General features: G+C 44.5%; 1 protein-coding gene across 1 annotated transcript in view; it reads right to left on the bottom strand.

Moving 5' to 3' along the window:
• The window catches only part of LOC139268296 (rasGAP-activating-like protein 1), a 328,378-nt gene that overhangs the window by 133,988 nt on the left and 178,104 nt on the right, over positions 1-16,286 (bottom strand). The window contains exon 11 of the mRNA XM_070886357.1: positions 16,120-16,273. Coding sequence (XP_070742458.1) covers positions 16,120-16,273 — 154 coding nt within the window. The remainder of the gene's footprint in view (positions 1-16,119; positions 16,274-16,286) is intronic.

Genomic DNA, 16,286 nt, shown 5'->3' with positions numbered 1-16,286 from the left:
GTTCGGTATTCACTAAGGAGGACAAAAGCAACCTTCCGGATATAAAAGGGGTCAGAGGGTCTTGTAAGGAGGAGGAACTGAGGGAAATCCTTATTAGTCGGGAAATTGTGTTGGGGAAATTGATGGGATTGAAGGCCGATAAATCCCCAGGGCCTGATGGACTGCATCCCAGTGTACTTAAGGAGGTGGCCTTGGAAATAGTGGATGCATTGACAGTCATTTTCCAACATTCCATTGACTCTGGATCAGTTCCTATCGAGTGGAGGGTAGCCAATGTAACCCCTCTTTTTAAAAAAGGAGGGAGAGAGAAAACAGGGAATTATAGACCGGTCAGCCTGACCTCAGTAAAATGATGGAATCAGTTATTAAGGATGTCATAGCAGCGCATTTGGAAAGAGGTGACATGATAGGTCCAAGTCAGCATGGATTTGTGAAGGGGAAATCATGCTTGACAAATCTTCTGGAATTTTTTGAGGATGTTTCCAGTAGAGTGGACAACGGAGAACCAGTTGGTGTGGTATATTTGGACTTTCAGAAGGCTTTCGACAAGGTCCCACACAAGAGATTAATGTGCAAAGTTAAAGCACATGGGATTGGGGGTAGTGTGCTGACATGGATTGAGAACTGGTTGTCAGACAGGAAGCAAAGAGTAGGAGTAAATGGGTACTTTTCAGAATGGCAGGCAGTGACTAGTGGGGTACCGCAAGGTTCTGTGCTGGGGCCCCAGCTGTTTACACTGTACATTAATGATTTAGACGAGGGGATTAAATGTAGTATCTCCAAATTTGCGGATGACACTAAGTTGGGCGGCAGTGTGAGCTGCGAGGAGGATGCTAAGAGGCTGCAGAGTGACTTGGATAGGTTAGGTGAGTGGGCAAATGCATGGCAGATGAAGTATAATGTGGATAAATGTGAGTCCTAAATCTCAGGTGGACGTAAAGGATCCCGTGGCACTATTTTGAAGAAGAGCAGGGGAGTTATCCCCAATGTGCTGGCCAATATTTATCCCTCAATCTACGTCACTAAAAACCGATTATCTGGTCATTATCACATTGCTGTTTGTGGGAGCTTGCTGTGCGCAAATTGGCTGCCGCGTTTCCCACATTACTAAAGTGACTACACTTCAAAAGTACTTCATTGGCTGTAAAGTGCTTTGGGATGTCCTGAGGTCATGCAAGGCGCTACATAAATGCAAGTCTATCTTTTTTTCTTTTTTAAAGACATTCCATGGCACAGCAAGGTAAAAACAATGAGCAACATTGGGTAGAAAGTTATTTCAATGTCCCTTCACCAGTGGTAGGGAAAACAATCGGAGGGGTTGGGCACACTGCATGTTCTTGTGCAGGCAAGGCCATTTTGCCAGAGGATAGGAAGTGACGTTTTCAGGAATGCCTGGAAGCTTAGCATCTGCGCTCAAATCCCAGGGACAACTAGATGGGCAATGGATCAATCAGCTAGTGTGTGTAGAAAGTTTAATTTTCTAGTTAGAGCCCTTCAGCAGGGGCAACAGACTTCTTGGTCTTCAGCATCTCTTATAATAGCAAATAGCAATTGTATTGAGCCAATGTGAATTTCCTAGATGGGAGGATGCAGAGGTTTTGACAGAAAGCATTTGTCACATCAACTCTCTCCCCAGGCCACCCATGACTTCAATAGCAAAGCAGCTGACATTAAAGATTTGGAAGAGATTGTTACAAACCAATTTATGACTATCTATCTTTTGAGAATGAAACATTGAATTCTAAGCATGTTTTGTAAACTATTTTGAACAAGTAAAATTCAAAAACAAAAGAATGGGGAGGCCCTTTGACAGGAGTTTCCGATGCCAAAAAATGACCACATATTATATTTGCAGTGTTAAAAATCTCTTAGCTATGGTTACATTTTGTAACAGACAATCTATCAATCAGTCACTTGTAGCGTGACCTTGCCTTACTTGTCTGTCAAAGCAGCTACCACTGGCATATACTTCGAAGACGAGCTTCCCCTGCCATGGGGTATGTCATGTGCTTTTATATTACTGCAGTGCTATCAATCAGGAGGCTATTTTGACAATGCTCTCCCAGGACCCATTTGGCACCAAGCTGTAATCTAAAAGAGCCTATAGTTACAGACTTTCTTTCATCAGCCTCAGGCGCTCCAATCTTAATTCTTCGACAGGGGAGGGAGACATCTAATTCTGTTGGAGTAAAATCTTGCAGCTTTAGAGTTAAGTGATTTTATTTTCATATTTTTTAAGCACGTCCCCCTGGGCGGCTCCACTTACAAAGTCCATCCATGGCCATAAATAACCAAAGTCAGTTCCTGTTCTAGCCTGTGCCTCTTGTTATTTTTTCTTGCTCTCTGCCTGGGTGTACTTGTGGTTCTCTTCACTTGTGGTGCTTTTAACCCTCTCTCCATCCTTTGTGTATCTGTTTGACCTCTCTCTATTTCTGTGTCTCTACAGTGGCTGAAAGTCCCTCTATATCTTTACCACTTTCTCTCCCTCTCTGTGTGTCTGAACTTCTATCACTTGATATCTGATTTTCACACTACATCTCTTTCCCACTGGGTCTGAATGTTTCTATCACCATGCATCTGAACACCTCTCTCTCCCTCAGTATCTAAACTTTTTTCCTTGTGAGTCCAAACATTCACTCACTCTCTCTCTCTCTCTCTCTCCAGATTACTGAATTTCTCTCTGATAATGGTTTTTTAGTGATGGTGGTTGAGCGATCAATGTTTGTTAGGACACTTGGAGAACTCCTTTGCTCTTCCTTGAGTCGTGCCGTGGGATCTTTCACATCCATCCGCGAGGGCAGCCTGGGCCTCAGTTTAATTTCAGTACTGCACTGACGTGTCAGCCTTGATTTAATCACTCAACCTGGAGTTGGATTTGAAGCTATGACCTCCTGACTCAGAGGTGAGAGTGCTACCACTGAGCCAAGGCTGTCACCAAAAATAAATTGCTGAGGGCATGGAGGAGACGTGAAAGGGACTAAAGTTCAAATATAAAAAGGTATACTGAAAAATATGAAATATAAACACTTCAACTAAACTGCTTACCCTGTTACAGTTAAAAACAGCCATGGTGGAGAATCGCAGACTTGTAAGAGGGAGTAGGGTTTTTGTGACTGATATATATAACAAAAGGCTAAATGCTCAACAGGAATGACTGAGAATTACAAATGTAACAAAGGTGTGGATACAATTAACATGCAATAGATGATAACACATATCAATTTTAATACATAGATTAAGCAAGTATCGACCTCATAAATAATGAATAAAATGCTCTTCAGAGACATTAAATGAAGCTTCCTCCTCTTCCTTTAGGTAACGTGGTGATGGGGCAAGCAAGTGACCCATTTGCAAATTTATGTCACATCTCAACCTTAAATATGTGAAAAAAATCCTCAGGGGTGACTCATCTTTTTAATCTTCTTCCTTCCTGTGTGGACCCAGCTGGACTCGTTGCAGTGCTGCACCCTGACAGCACCATGGAGATTGGGAATTCACCATGCGTGATAAAGTCAATATGAACCCCATCACTGCATGGCCCAGCTCACTGGATCATTGATATGTTGTGTCATTGTGCCAACCTCCCCGACACACTTCCCATTTCCAATATAAACGTGCCAGTGAATGACAATTTTTAACCTTTTTTTGATTCAATGAAACAAATCAGATGTGAGTGAAACAGTACCCAACTAAAGTCAAAGTTGCTGGTATCTTACTGAAGTCAAGGATTCCGTGGAACGGGGGCGGGGTGGAAGGGAGAACAATATGCTGAGAGAAGAGTTGTGTTATAATTTTTCACTAAATTGAAGTATGTGTTGAGGCAGTAGTAACCTTTTTATTTAATATAGAGTGCAATCTAAACCCACAAAGTAGACGGTGTGCAGTAATCTTAAATGTCAGTGCACGCTGTTTATGGAGATACTTTTAAGTGATTATGTGGCTCCTCTGGGATGCACATCCCACACAACCTTGTGCGCAAAGCCTCAGTGTGAAAGGCCACAACCTGATGCGCTGTAGGAGTTTAACAAGCAATCTGTGCCTTCTCCTGTCTGTTCAGAATGCTTGCGAATTGATTTAAACAACTTCAGCTAATGTTCAGGCTCCAGAGATGCCGGTGGTCTTTAGCATTGAGGAAAGATGTAGTTTCTAAGGCAACAAGCTAAACCCGATTGGTTTCCTGGCATTTCATTAAAAACGCAAGCTTCATGTTGAATTTCCAGTTCAATTCTAGTCATTGTTAGGGATGGTCAAGCTTCTGAATGTGATATTTAGCTCCGACTCTCTCAATTTGTGCAACTTAACAAAAGTATTTGCCTCTCCCGTCCTACCCTTGGAATAGAACTGTCACACCTGACTCCTAGCATGCTCAATTGCATTTTATTTTTGAGGGAACAAATTAAGTATTTACCGGCATCAAGGTGCAACACAGGAGATCCAAATTAGCACCAAATAGTCTCCATTATTTATCCTCAAATTAATGTGCAACTGGGTTGTGACCCAATCCTAGCTCCTCCTCTGAATCAAGGTCGTTTCTTCATCCTGACCTAGGCTGTACTCTGGTGAATAAATGATGGATGGTTTATATTATATAGAACTGTTTATATTGTAAAGCTTTCGACTTAGTGTTTTATGTGATCCTCATAGAGCTGTGAAACTGTGGGATTAAATAGCCAATTTTTGCAACTTTTCTTCTAGAATTAGTGCCCTATTTTGCTGTTGACAAACTCTGCTGGAGATGCACTTACCATCTCAAACAATGGGCTACCCAGCAGGATGCTATGGTGTGGTATTATGGCTTTGAGCAGTTCAAAAGGGGGATCCCAAAAGGATCGATCAGAAGATACATGGATTCCGATCAGTACCTTCAGATCCTGATGAATGCCAACTTCAGCCTAGATACAGGAACATGCTGAGAAGGGGCTAAGGGCACTTTGGTCTTTGCTGAAGAAAGAAGGAAGAGCCAATAGAGATTGTGTTTGTGGTGAACACAACAAATATCCAAATAACTCTTCTTTTAGTTTAGAGTTCCTAGATATGCAACAAGAGGTTTTCATTTGCTCTACCTGCCTGATGCACAACACTGTGGCATCAAGGGGAAACTGTATGAGAAAGAAAGGGCTCTGTTGCCAAGCACCCAAGAAGGGGAGTCAGCCTCACATGCCATTCCTGTTACTTACAGTCCACCTAGCAAGCGCCCAAACCTACACTTATCAGTTGTTTAATGAACAGCTAGCAATTATCCAACTTGGAGTGGGAGAGGTGGCTTCTTTCTGTGGTCAAAATGGCTCTTGGATGGAACACCTGTTGATGGAAGATTCAACCAAGTCAGCATTTCTGGAGCACATTTAGTAATCCAATATCCCAGCCCGGCTGGGTGCCATCCTGCATGGCACAGTTGATAATTGATCAGCCAGCTGCATTCATTTTTTTTATTAGTTCACGTGATGTGGGCATCGCTGGCAAAGCCAGCATTTATTGCCCATCCTTAATTGCCCTGGAGGGCATTTAAGAGTCAACCATGTTGCTGAGAGTCTGGAGTCACATATAGACCAGACCGGGTCACAACGTCAGATTTCCTTCCCTAAAGGACATTAGTGAACCAGACAGGTTTTTACAACAATCTGGTAGTTTCATGGTCACCATTACTGACACTAGTCTTTTATTCCAGGTTTATTTAATTAACTGAATTTAAATTCCACAGCTGTCGTGGTGGGATTTGAAATTTTGAGCCCAAAAATCTCAGTGACACTCCAGTGTAGTGCTGAGGGAGTGCTGCACTGTCAGAGGTGCCGTCTGTCGGATGAGACGTTAAATCGAGGCCCTGTCTGCCCTCTCAATTGGACGTAAAAGATTCCATGGCACTATTTCGAAGAAGAGCAGGGGAGTTCTCCCCGGTGTCCTGGCCAATATTTATCCCTCAACCAACATAACAAAAACAGATGATCTGGTCATTATCACATTGCTGCTTGTGGGAGCTTGCTGTGCGCTAATTGGCTCCTACATTATAACAGTGACTACACTTCAAAAAGTACTTTAGTGGCTGTAAAATGCTTTGCGACGTCCTGAGGTTGTGAAAGTCACTATATAAATGCAAATCTTTATTTTTTTTCTCTTGTTTCTGGATCATTAGTCCAGGTTTCTGGATTACTAGTCCAGTAATATTACCATTAGGTTATCGTTCCCTTAATGAGGTCTGGAGGGTACATATGTCACTGAGGGCTGAAATTCAACTCCAGATTAACAATGCCCTAGTATCCAGGGTAGTCCAGGCTGGACAAGCAGCTAGAAGTTTACTAGTGTCCTGGTTAAACTCCAGCAGTACCTCTGTACACACTTGGGAGCAGCTAAATCTTTACTCTTACCGATCTGCGCCTAAGGGGAGCACATGTGCTTTCCATCTCCAGTAAACGGAAGCTCCCTGTTTGTGGATTTCTCAGTAATCTGGTTGATAGACTTGGTGATCTGTTTCCGTGCGCATCAGACACCCAGCTAACAAAAACAAAGAACTATGTGGTAGACTTCACAGCACCAGCAGCAGCACAAAAAACGATTGCAGATGTGAAAGACTTTGTACACTTTTGCACAGGCCAGCAATGGGAACTCAGCCATCCTCCTGCTACAAATGGAAACATGCAAACACCCTTTTTTACTGCTGGCTGCCTCTGTGCCTTTGGCGCTGTGGTGAAAAAAATAGCCCTTGAAGTGGTAAATGTGCAGCTCAAGGCACCAGCACCATCCCATTCCTGGTACAGCAACACCACCTTTCAAAACCCCAGAAATCACAAGCACACATGCACAGGGAAACACAACATGAGCAAATGTGGTGAGCCAAGTTATTGTTCAGGTTCATGCTCATCCTATTCTCAGTCATGATTGCTACTTTTACTGCCTGTCGGATTTTTTGTTCTATACATTGATCAAAAGCAAAGTCTTGCAGAACTAATTTAAAGAGACAGATAACATTGTACAAGGAAGTGCTAGCCCATACAAAACATTCCAACAGTGACTGCACTCCAAAGTACTTCATTGGCTGTAAAGCGCTTTGAGACGTCCGGTGGTCGTGAAAGGCACTATATAAATGCAAGTCTTTCTTATCTTTCCTTTATAAAATGTACATAATTAATAGAATGGCCCTGAGTCTCCTTGGGTCTTGGGGAACAAAGTGAGGGTAACGCTGGTGAAAGAAGGTGAAAAATTACGAAGGATCCCTAAACACTGACTTTTCACACAGAAAAGCATCTGAGCCAAGTTTCTGCCGGGCCTCGGGGCCTGAGGTGGGCAGAGGTCACATCAACCCCCCAGAAGGCCCATGGCATTATGACAAGATGGGGCTTCAAGAATTCCCATGGCTCCTGCCTCTTTGCACACAGTTTTCTGGCTGTTGGAAGGAAACCAGTGTCCTGGGGGGACAGCCGAAGGCTACATCATGGAAAATCCGTTCTTCTATAAAGGGGGTCAATTGGCAACATGTTGAGGTTCTTGGAAACTGCCGTTGTGCAGCTTACCCTTGCTGCTTCTTCTCTACCCCCCCCTACCCCCCGCCCTCCAAACCCCCCCCCCCCACCGCCCTCCCATGCCCAAGCGGGCTCACAAATCCCACCCATACTGGTGCAGCCGCCAACAATATTCAAATGGGTAGACCCCACTTTAACCCTGGATACCCCGGTCAGATTTCAGCGTGAATGTATATAAACCAGAACTGCACATTTCATGCCATAGCAGTCGACATAATTAATAATATGAAAAATTGCAACAGTAGCAACAATTGCTCTGGTACACTGACATTCTTGCTATTGCATGGAAAATTACACATTTTGAACCTTACCCGTTACATTACATGATATTAGAAAATGATAGGAAAGTGTTTAATGCTAAGCCTAGTTTTTAATGAAAACAGATTTTTTTTATTTGTTCATGGGATGTGGGTGTCGTTGGCAAGGCCAGCATTTATTGCCCATCCCTAATTGCCCTCGAGAAGATGGTGGCGAGCCGCCTTCTTGAACCGTTGCAGTCCGTGTGGTGAAGGTACTCCCACAGTGCTGTTAGAGAGGGAGTTCCAGGATTTTGACCCAGCGACGATGAAGGAACAGTGATATACTTCCAAGTCAGGATGGTGTGTGACTTGGAGGGGAACTTGCAGGTGATGGTGTTCCCATGCGCCCGCTGCCCTTGTCCTTCTAGGTGGTAGAGGTCGCAGGTTTGGGAGGCGCTGTCGAAGAAGCCTTGGTGAGTTGCTGCAGTGCATCTTGTAGATGGTACACACGGCAGCCAAGGTGCGCTGGTGGTGGAGGGAGTGAATGTTTAAGGTGGTGGATGGGGTGCCAATGAAGCGGGCTGCTTTGCCTTAGATGGTGTCGAGCTTCTTGAGCATTGTTGGAGCTAAACTCATCCAGGCAAGTGGAGAGTATTCCATCACACTCCTGACTTGTGCCTTGTAAATAGTGGAACGACTTTGGGGAGTCAGGAGGTGAGACACTTGCCGCAGAATACCCAGCCTCTGACCTGCTCTTGTTGCCACAGTATTCATGTGGCCGGTCCAGTTAAGTTTCTGGTCAATGATGATCCCCAGGATGTTGATGGTGGGGGATTTGGCAAAGGTAATGTCGTTGAATGTCATGGGGCAGTGGTTAGACTCTCATTTGTTGGAGATAATCATTGCCTGGCACTTATGTAGTGCGAATGTTACTTGCCACTTATCAGCCCAAGCCTGAATGTTGTCCAGATCTTGCTGCATGTGGACATGGACTGTTCCATTATCTGAGGAGTTGCAAATGGCACTGAACAATGTGCAGTCGTTAGCAAACATCCCCACTTCTGATCTTATGATGGAGGGAAGGTCATTGATGAAGCAGCTGAAGATGGTTGGGCCGAGGACACTGCCCTGAGGAACTCCTGCAGCGAGGTCCTGGGGCTTTGATGATTGACCTCCAACCACCACAACCATCCTCCTTTGCACTTGGTATGACTCCAGCCAGTGGAGAGTTTTCCCCCTGATTCCCATTTACTTCAGTTTTACTAGGGCTCCTTGATGCCACACTCGGTCCAATGCTACCTTGATGTCAAGGGCAGTCTCTCTCACTTCACCTCTGGAATTCAGTTCTTTTGACCATGTTTGGACCAAGGCTGTAATGAGATCTGCAGCCAAGTGGTTCTGGTGGAACTCAAACGGAGCATCAGTGAGCAGGTTATTGGTAAGTAAGTGCTGCTTGATAGCACTGTCACTTTGCTGAGAGTAGACTGATGGGGCAGTAATTGGCTGGATTGGATTTGTCCTGCTTTTGTGGACAGGTCAAACCTGGGTAGTTTTCCACATTGTCGGATAAATGCCAGTGTTGTAGCTGTACTGGAACAGTTTGGCTAGAGGCACGGTTAGTTCTGGAGCACAAGTCTTCAGCATAACAGCTGGGATGTTGTCTTGGCCTATAGCCTTTGCTGTATCCAGTGCACTGAGCAGTTTCTTGATATCACGTTGAGTGAGTCGAATTGGCTGAAGACTGGCTTCTGTGATTGTGAGGACCTCAGGAGGAGGCCGATATGGATCATCCACTCGGCACTTCTGGCTGAAGATAGTTGCAAATGCTTCAGTCTTGTCTTTTGCACTCACGTGCTGGGTTCCGCCAATATTGAGGATGGGGATATTCATGAGCCTCCTCCTCCTGATAGTTGTTTAATGCTCCATCACCATCTACCACCAGAGCTTTGATCTGATCTGTTGATTGTGGGATCACTTAGCCCTTTCTATGCATGCTGCTTCCGCTGTTTAGCATGCATGTAGTCCTGTGTTGCAGCTTCCCCAGGTTGGCACCTAATTTTTAGGTTTGCCTTGTGCTGCTCCTGGCATGCTCTTCTACACTCCTCATTAATCTAGGGTTGGTTCCCTGGCTTGATGGTAATGGTAGAGTGAGGGATATGCCAGGCCGTGAGGTTACAGATTGTGATGGAATATAATTCTGCTGCTGCTGCTGAGGGCCCACAGCGTATCATGGATGCCGAGTTTTGAGCTGCTAGATCTGTTCTGGATCTATCCCATTTAGACGGTGATAGTGCCACACAGTATGATGGAGGGTGTCCTCAATGTGAAGACGGGACTTCGTCTCCACAATGACTGTGCGGTGGTCACTGGTACCAATGCTGTCATGGACAGATGCATCTGCGACAGGCAGATTAGTGAGGACAAGGTCAAGTAGGCTTTCCCTTCATGTCTTTCTCTCACCACCTTCCTTAGGACTTGGCCAGCTCAGTCAGTAGTAGTGCCACCGAGCCACTTTTGGTGATGGACTTTGAAGCCCCGTACCCAGAGTACTTTCTGTGCCCTTGCTACTCTCAGTGCATCTTCCACTTCGTGTTCAACATGGAGGAGTACGGATTCATCAGCTGAGGGAGGGCGGTAGGTGGTAATCAGCAGCAGGTTTCCTTGCCCATGCTTGACCTGAAGCCATGAGACTTCATGGGGTCCAAAGTCAATGTTGAGGACTTCCACGGCTACTCCCTCACGACTGTATACCACTGTGCCGCCTCCTCTGGTGAGTCTGTCCTGCTGGTGGGACAGAATATATCCAGGGATGGTGATGGACATTGGAGGAAAGGTATGATTCTGTGAGTATGATTGTCATGTTGTTGCTTGACCAGTCTGTGGGATAGCTCTCTCAATTTTGGCACGTCCCCAGATGTTGGTGAGGACTTTGCAGGGTTGATTGGGCTGGCTGTGTCATTGTCTTGTCCGTAGCTGGTGCCGAGGTCGATGCCGCGTGGTCCATCCGGTTTTATTCTTCTTACTGTTTCTCATAGCGGTTTTGTTACAACCGAGTGGCTTGCTAGGCCATTTCAGAGGGCAATTAAGAGTCAACATTGCTGTGGGTCTGGATTCACATATAGGCCAGACCAGGTAAGGATGGCAGATTTCCTTCCCTAACGGACATTAGTAAACCATTATCAGATTTACCAGAGACAATGATATGATGGTATAATTATCAAAACACATCCAGTGAATCCTGGAAATGTCCTTACGTCACTTACAAATAACGTTTTTGTACCAACACAGGTATGGCATTGTTGTAGCTTTTATCTTTCCGTTACAATGAAGACTGTGATTCTTAAAAACATTAGTTGAGCTCGTGCTTTACTGTTGTGAACAGCAAACAGAAATAAATCTCACAGAATCTACAGCCAAAATACCCTTATGCATTAAGGGTAACAAATCATCGGAGATTTTGATCATATTACTGGAATCAATCAGAATTAAAGGCAATCAGAATAAATCAATGGTAACAGGAGGGTGGCATGCAGCTTTAACTACATTAGGATAAAGCACAGAAACTTTTCTCGAATGAGGTAGTCCTTTATAAAGATTGTGACACACAAATAATTAAGCAAAGTAAAGTAAATGGTGCCAAAACCCACCCTGCTCTGGTCGGTCAGTAATGCTTTTCATGCTCTGCAAAACCTATTGGATAGTTCCATATAAAATAAGCTTTGTGCCAAGAATCTAATGCCATGAGGCACATAAGACATAACACTCAATAATTTATTATGAGCAAAATATAAAAAAGATATGAGCAGACAAAGAACAAAAGACAACAAACTCATTCCTTCTTCGGATTCCATTAAGATCCTTTTAAACTTCTGTTTGCATTACATGATTGAAGTGTTGATACAGCTTACAAACACCATGTTCAGCTCTGCACTGAAATAACCTTTGATAACTTCAACTGGAATTGATGATCTGGAACAACAATCATTTCCTTTGCTATCGTCTAATGATACAGAGAGCTTTGGAAACATGATTCTGATAGACAGAACAACACAACCTGTGGTACACTCCAAACCATGATATGATTAACTGGCCGCTAGATCAGACAGGTTATTGCGCACAGGCTATTATGTCACTGCAAGCTCCCACTACAAGTTCAGCATTGGGGTGAAGCAGCTTTTGGTTTGCACCAATACTAAACATGCATGTGTAAATTTGGGCTCAAGGCCAAAACTGACTCCAGAGTGAAGTGCAGTGCCACCAACTCATGCGAATCTCGCTCCTCTTTGGTGTGGTATCGCATTGGGCCCTGACTCTGGAGTCACGCTGTGTTTACACTACATTGCTGGTGTGAAGCAAAATCTGAAAAGGTACAACCATGGCTACCAAAAGTACCCAATGTTAAACATCAAAGTTTGGTGTTGGCATGATGAGCAGAATTGTAGTCTAATAGTTTACAATTATGCTTTTAATGAAGACATGAAGCACAAAGGTGATGTTTGGAAGGAGTGGTACTGTCTCACAGTAGCCCTAGCCAGGCCTCCTGATGCATAAATGAAGTCTTACCCTCGGACCTCGATTTGTGTCCAGCCAAATCTGCACCTCTGAAAAATGTTCTTACACCGTTTTGCTTTTCTCAGCACAGGGCCCCTTAAATAATTCAGATCTAGCCATTACCTTGGAAACATTGAAACATAGAAATCTACAGCGCAGAAGGAGGCCATTTCGGCCCATCATGCCGGCCGACAAAGAGCCGCACGGCTCTCAGTCAGCAGCCCTGAAGGTTACATATAAACCTATGGGCAATGAACAATGGCAGAAAGGTAAAGGGCATCCGGCCCAACCAGTCCACTCCACACAACTGTGAAGCCCCTTATACTGAAACATTCTCCACCCCAACCGGAGCCATGTGATCTCCTGGGCGAGGCAAAAACCAGATAAAAACCCAGGCCAATTAGGGAAAAAAAAATCTGGGAAAATTCCTTGGCTCAGTTGGAGTACGAAGGTCGTGGGTTTAAAGCTCCACTTCAGAACATAAGTGCACAATGTAGGCTGATACTAGAATGCATTACAGAGGAATTACTGAATTGACAATGGTGCTTTCTGTGAACCAGTCCTTAAACTAAAGTCCTGTCTGCCTGTTCTGACGGATGTTAAAGTTCCCGATTCAAAGAAACTTATTGCATTCTCCTAGTGACCTGGTCAACATTCATCCCTCAAGCAACAGCACCTGAAAACAGATAGACTTGTTATTTATCTTACTGCTGTCTGTGATGTGTTTCTGGTACAGAATGCCACATTTACTCACATCATCATCATAGGCGGTCGCTCAAGTCAAAGATGACTTGCTTCCACGGCACAAAGGGATGACTTCACAGGTGTTTCAATGAAGGACCTAATATTCCAGGTCCTGAACAACATCCTGAAGGGTGGAAGATGCCCTGTGCGTGGATTTTTTTAATGTGGGGTGGCCGTTGCACACCAGCCACCACACGGACTTGACAGAGCTAGGTCTTGGTCCAGTGGCAAGGATTAACCAAGATGACTGGAGATCAACTCTGCTCATATAATATTTACTCACATAATAGTTATTGAACTCACAATTCACCGTCTGTGTGCTTGGAGATGTTTTGATGACGTAAGGTGTGATAGAAATAGAAATCGTGCTTTCGTCTTTCATAAATTTTGCTTCAATACCCAACAGGTATGGGCATTTATAGGGGCATCTAAACTTATTTTCAAAGTGAAAGGCAGATTGTAATGTGCTCTGAGTGAAGGAGCGTAACTTGTGTACCCGTGATCCATGGCTGCGCTAATAGGCTGGACTCCATCTTTAATGATTCCTTCTAAATACAGAATGTTTACAGTGAAGAGGTGGATCAGAAAGATAGAGACCCAAGTTCCAAAGGAAGAGAAACGCAGTGAGCAATGAATAACAATAGGGAAACAGACTGAGTGAAACATATAGGGGCCAAAATTGATCCTTAGCGCAGGGCCAGTTCACTCCGCCAGCCAGCAATAATGGTGCGCTAATCAGTTAGCCCACCGGGGCGGCCACATTGACGGGAGCGGATTTGCTCCCCGGGCCTCAGCCAGCGAAATGTGGTTTACACCGTGCTCCACGATTAGCGCACCGCCGCAGCGCACGCATGGCGATGCTGTGATCATTGGGCTTGCTGACCCCTTATCGCCCCGCACCGACCCCTTTGCGCCCTTTGGGGGAAACTGTCGCCGTGGGACGCGAGGTCGGCATGGCGCGATGCTAACGGCAGCTTCTCGGGGCGAGAAATTGTGGCTGTGATGCCCCGGCCGCTCTTAAAGGGAAGATGGTAATGCGGCACCCCTGCTTGGCCCCTGGCCCAGCTGAAACCCTCCCTGGTGGCCCAGTGGGCGGCAGTAAAGAGGCTGCAGAGTTTGCAGCAGCCTTCCCCTTTAAAAGGGGAGGGGCATTGTGAGGCGTCAGCGTGACGCAACATATCCGCGTCGCGCTGATGTCATCAGCATGGCGCTGTTGTGTTGAGTGTGGCGCTGAGTGTAGCACCCCGTGAGCACCGCGAAAGCACTCTGTTAACGCAATAATAACTTTTGTTATCCACAAAGAGCCCAAATCCGCGCCAGAGATTTTTTTAAAAAGCTAATTCGAATTATGTACTGCAAATCCAGCGCGGGGCAAATTCGGCCCCATAGGGCAGAATTTTCTGAATAAATAATGGCGTGTGAACAAAGCACACTGTTAGTAATGTGCAAATCAGTCAGCAACTTGTGGTGAGGAAGAGATACCCGTGAATTGCAAATTGCGAAATGCCACAAATTTTTGGATATTTTGCGTCGCTTCACTTCGCAAAAACAACACTTAACCTCCCCCTGAAATTGTTGAATTTGCACATTAATTGGCCATTAATCTTGTCACTGAAAGTAAAGACTAGTAATTAATAGCATAAGTACCCTTTTAATGACATGATAACTGTTAATAATCAACCTCTGTTGCCCAGAAAGTGAACAATTTAAAGTGTGCAGTCTCATTCCTTCAGGTAGTGAATTGTTGTTGGAGACATTAAAAATTACAAATTGCAATTTTTTTTTTTACTTTCCTATTTCTCTCTTCATCCAATGTTACTTTCCCTCTCTTTATTTCTCTTTCTGTGCCTGAATTGACGAATTCACCCATGTTAATTCACCCTCCTTCTCAATCTTTCATCTCTTTATATCTCAATCCCTTAAACTCATTGGTTAAGGACTGTTGGTCCCGTTGTCCACCAAGTTCCCAGATGCCCTGTTGCCCTCTCTGTGTCATTATCAGCTCTCACTTCCAGCAACTTACAGGGAAAAACATCTTTGAGCTGAAGGGTGCATGAAAACCTCTAACTATTCGGACAGGCCAAGGAGCAAGTTCTGGTAGAAAAATAGAATATAAAGGAAGAAAATTATAAGAGGAGTAAAGTTACCAAGGTTCTCCCCGTCTGCTGAAGTGGAACCTCATTATTACAAATACTTTACACTAAATTTCCGCTGAACCATTAAAAGCTTATTAGAAACTTGCTGGAGGGGCTTGAAAGAGACTTGGTGTCCTTTGTAATAAAAAGGTCTCCCTATATTTGTGTACAGTGCTGTGGGAGTGGAGCTGAACCTTTACTAAGGGACTGTGTGAGGAGGAGGAGGAGGTGTGTGAATTACACAGGTTAAAATTGCACTCTACAACATTTGTAACATGCACACTAACACTTTGGTATGAAATCCCTTCTCTATTGTTTCAATTAAGCATTAAAACAATAGACAAAGGTATTTCAGGAAGGTATTCCGGGGGCACATATTGGGCGTTAAGGTGAGTGCTCTCATGGTTTTCCAATCATTCTGGTGTGCCCAAATTCCCACGATGTGCTCCCAGAACGCCAAGTGTTGTGACCGTTTTCTCTTTTGTTTTAATGTCTCATTTCCCGTCAAAATATGGAAAAATAAAATGAATTATTTAACAGGCCGGGGAAGAAATTTCTGGATTCATTGGATGTACTGTCTGCTGCTGAGAGGTGGGGAGCCAGAACCATCTTGTGATGTCCCTGAGCTATATTGGAGTTATGTAAATACTTGCTTCCGATTCCAAAATGGCAGATTGGGGGAACTTCCAGTATTGTCTTTCACTTACCCCCAAAAATGATGTGTGGGGAAGAGCGAAGTTTTAAACAGCAACACATTCTACAGTAGTTCTGATTACCCTTTCAAACTATTAAATTGACCCAGTGCTGTTTCCTTTGTATATAAGGACATGTCTGTTATTATCGACTGTGCAGCTAAATAAAGAGTGGATTCTCCTGCTCATTCACAGACTGTGGGAAAAATTCATCTCGGAGTCTGTTGCTGAATTCAGTACTTACTTGTTCTGTTCACTTCTCTCATATTGAGGTAGTCGAGAAATGGCACCACCAGGCCCTGACCCAGGAAAATCTTCACCAGTGTAGCAGCCACATCTTGTCTGCTCTCCACTGTGGTAACTTCTTCCAGCATGGTGAGTGGGGACATATCTTGAACCTGGTAAAGGTCA

Source organism: Pristiophorus japonicus, chromosome 8 (assembly GCF_044704955.1).
Source record: "Pristiophorus japonicus isolate sPriJap1 chromosome 8, sPriJap1.hap1, whole genome shotgun sequence".
NCBI lineage: Eukaryota > Metazoa > Chordata > Chondrichthyes > Pristiophoridae > Pristiophorus > Pristiophorus japonicus.
Note: the sequence above shows the minus strand (reverse complement) of the source record. Positions and strands in the feature narration are given on the sequence as shown.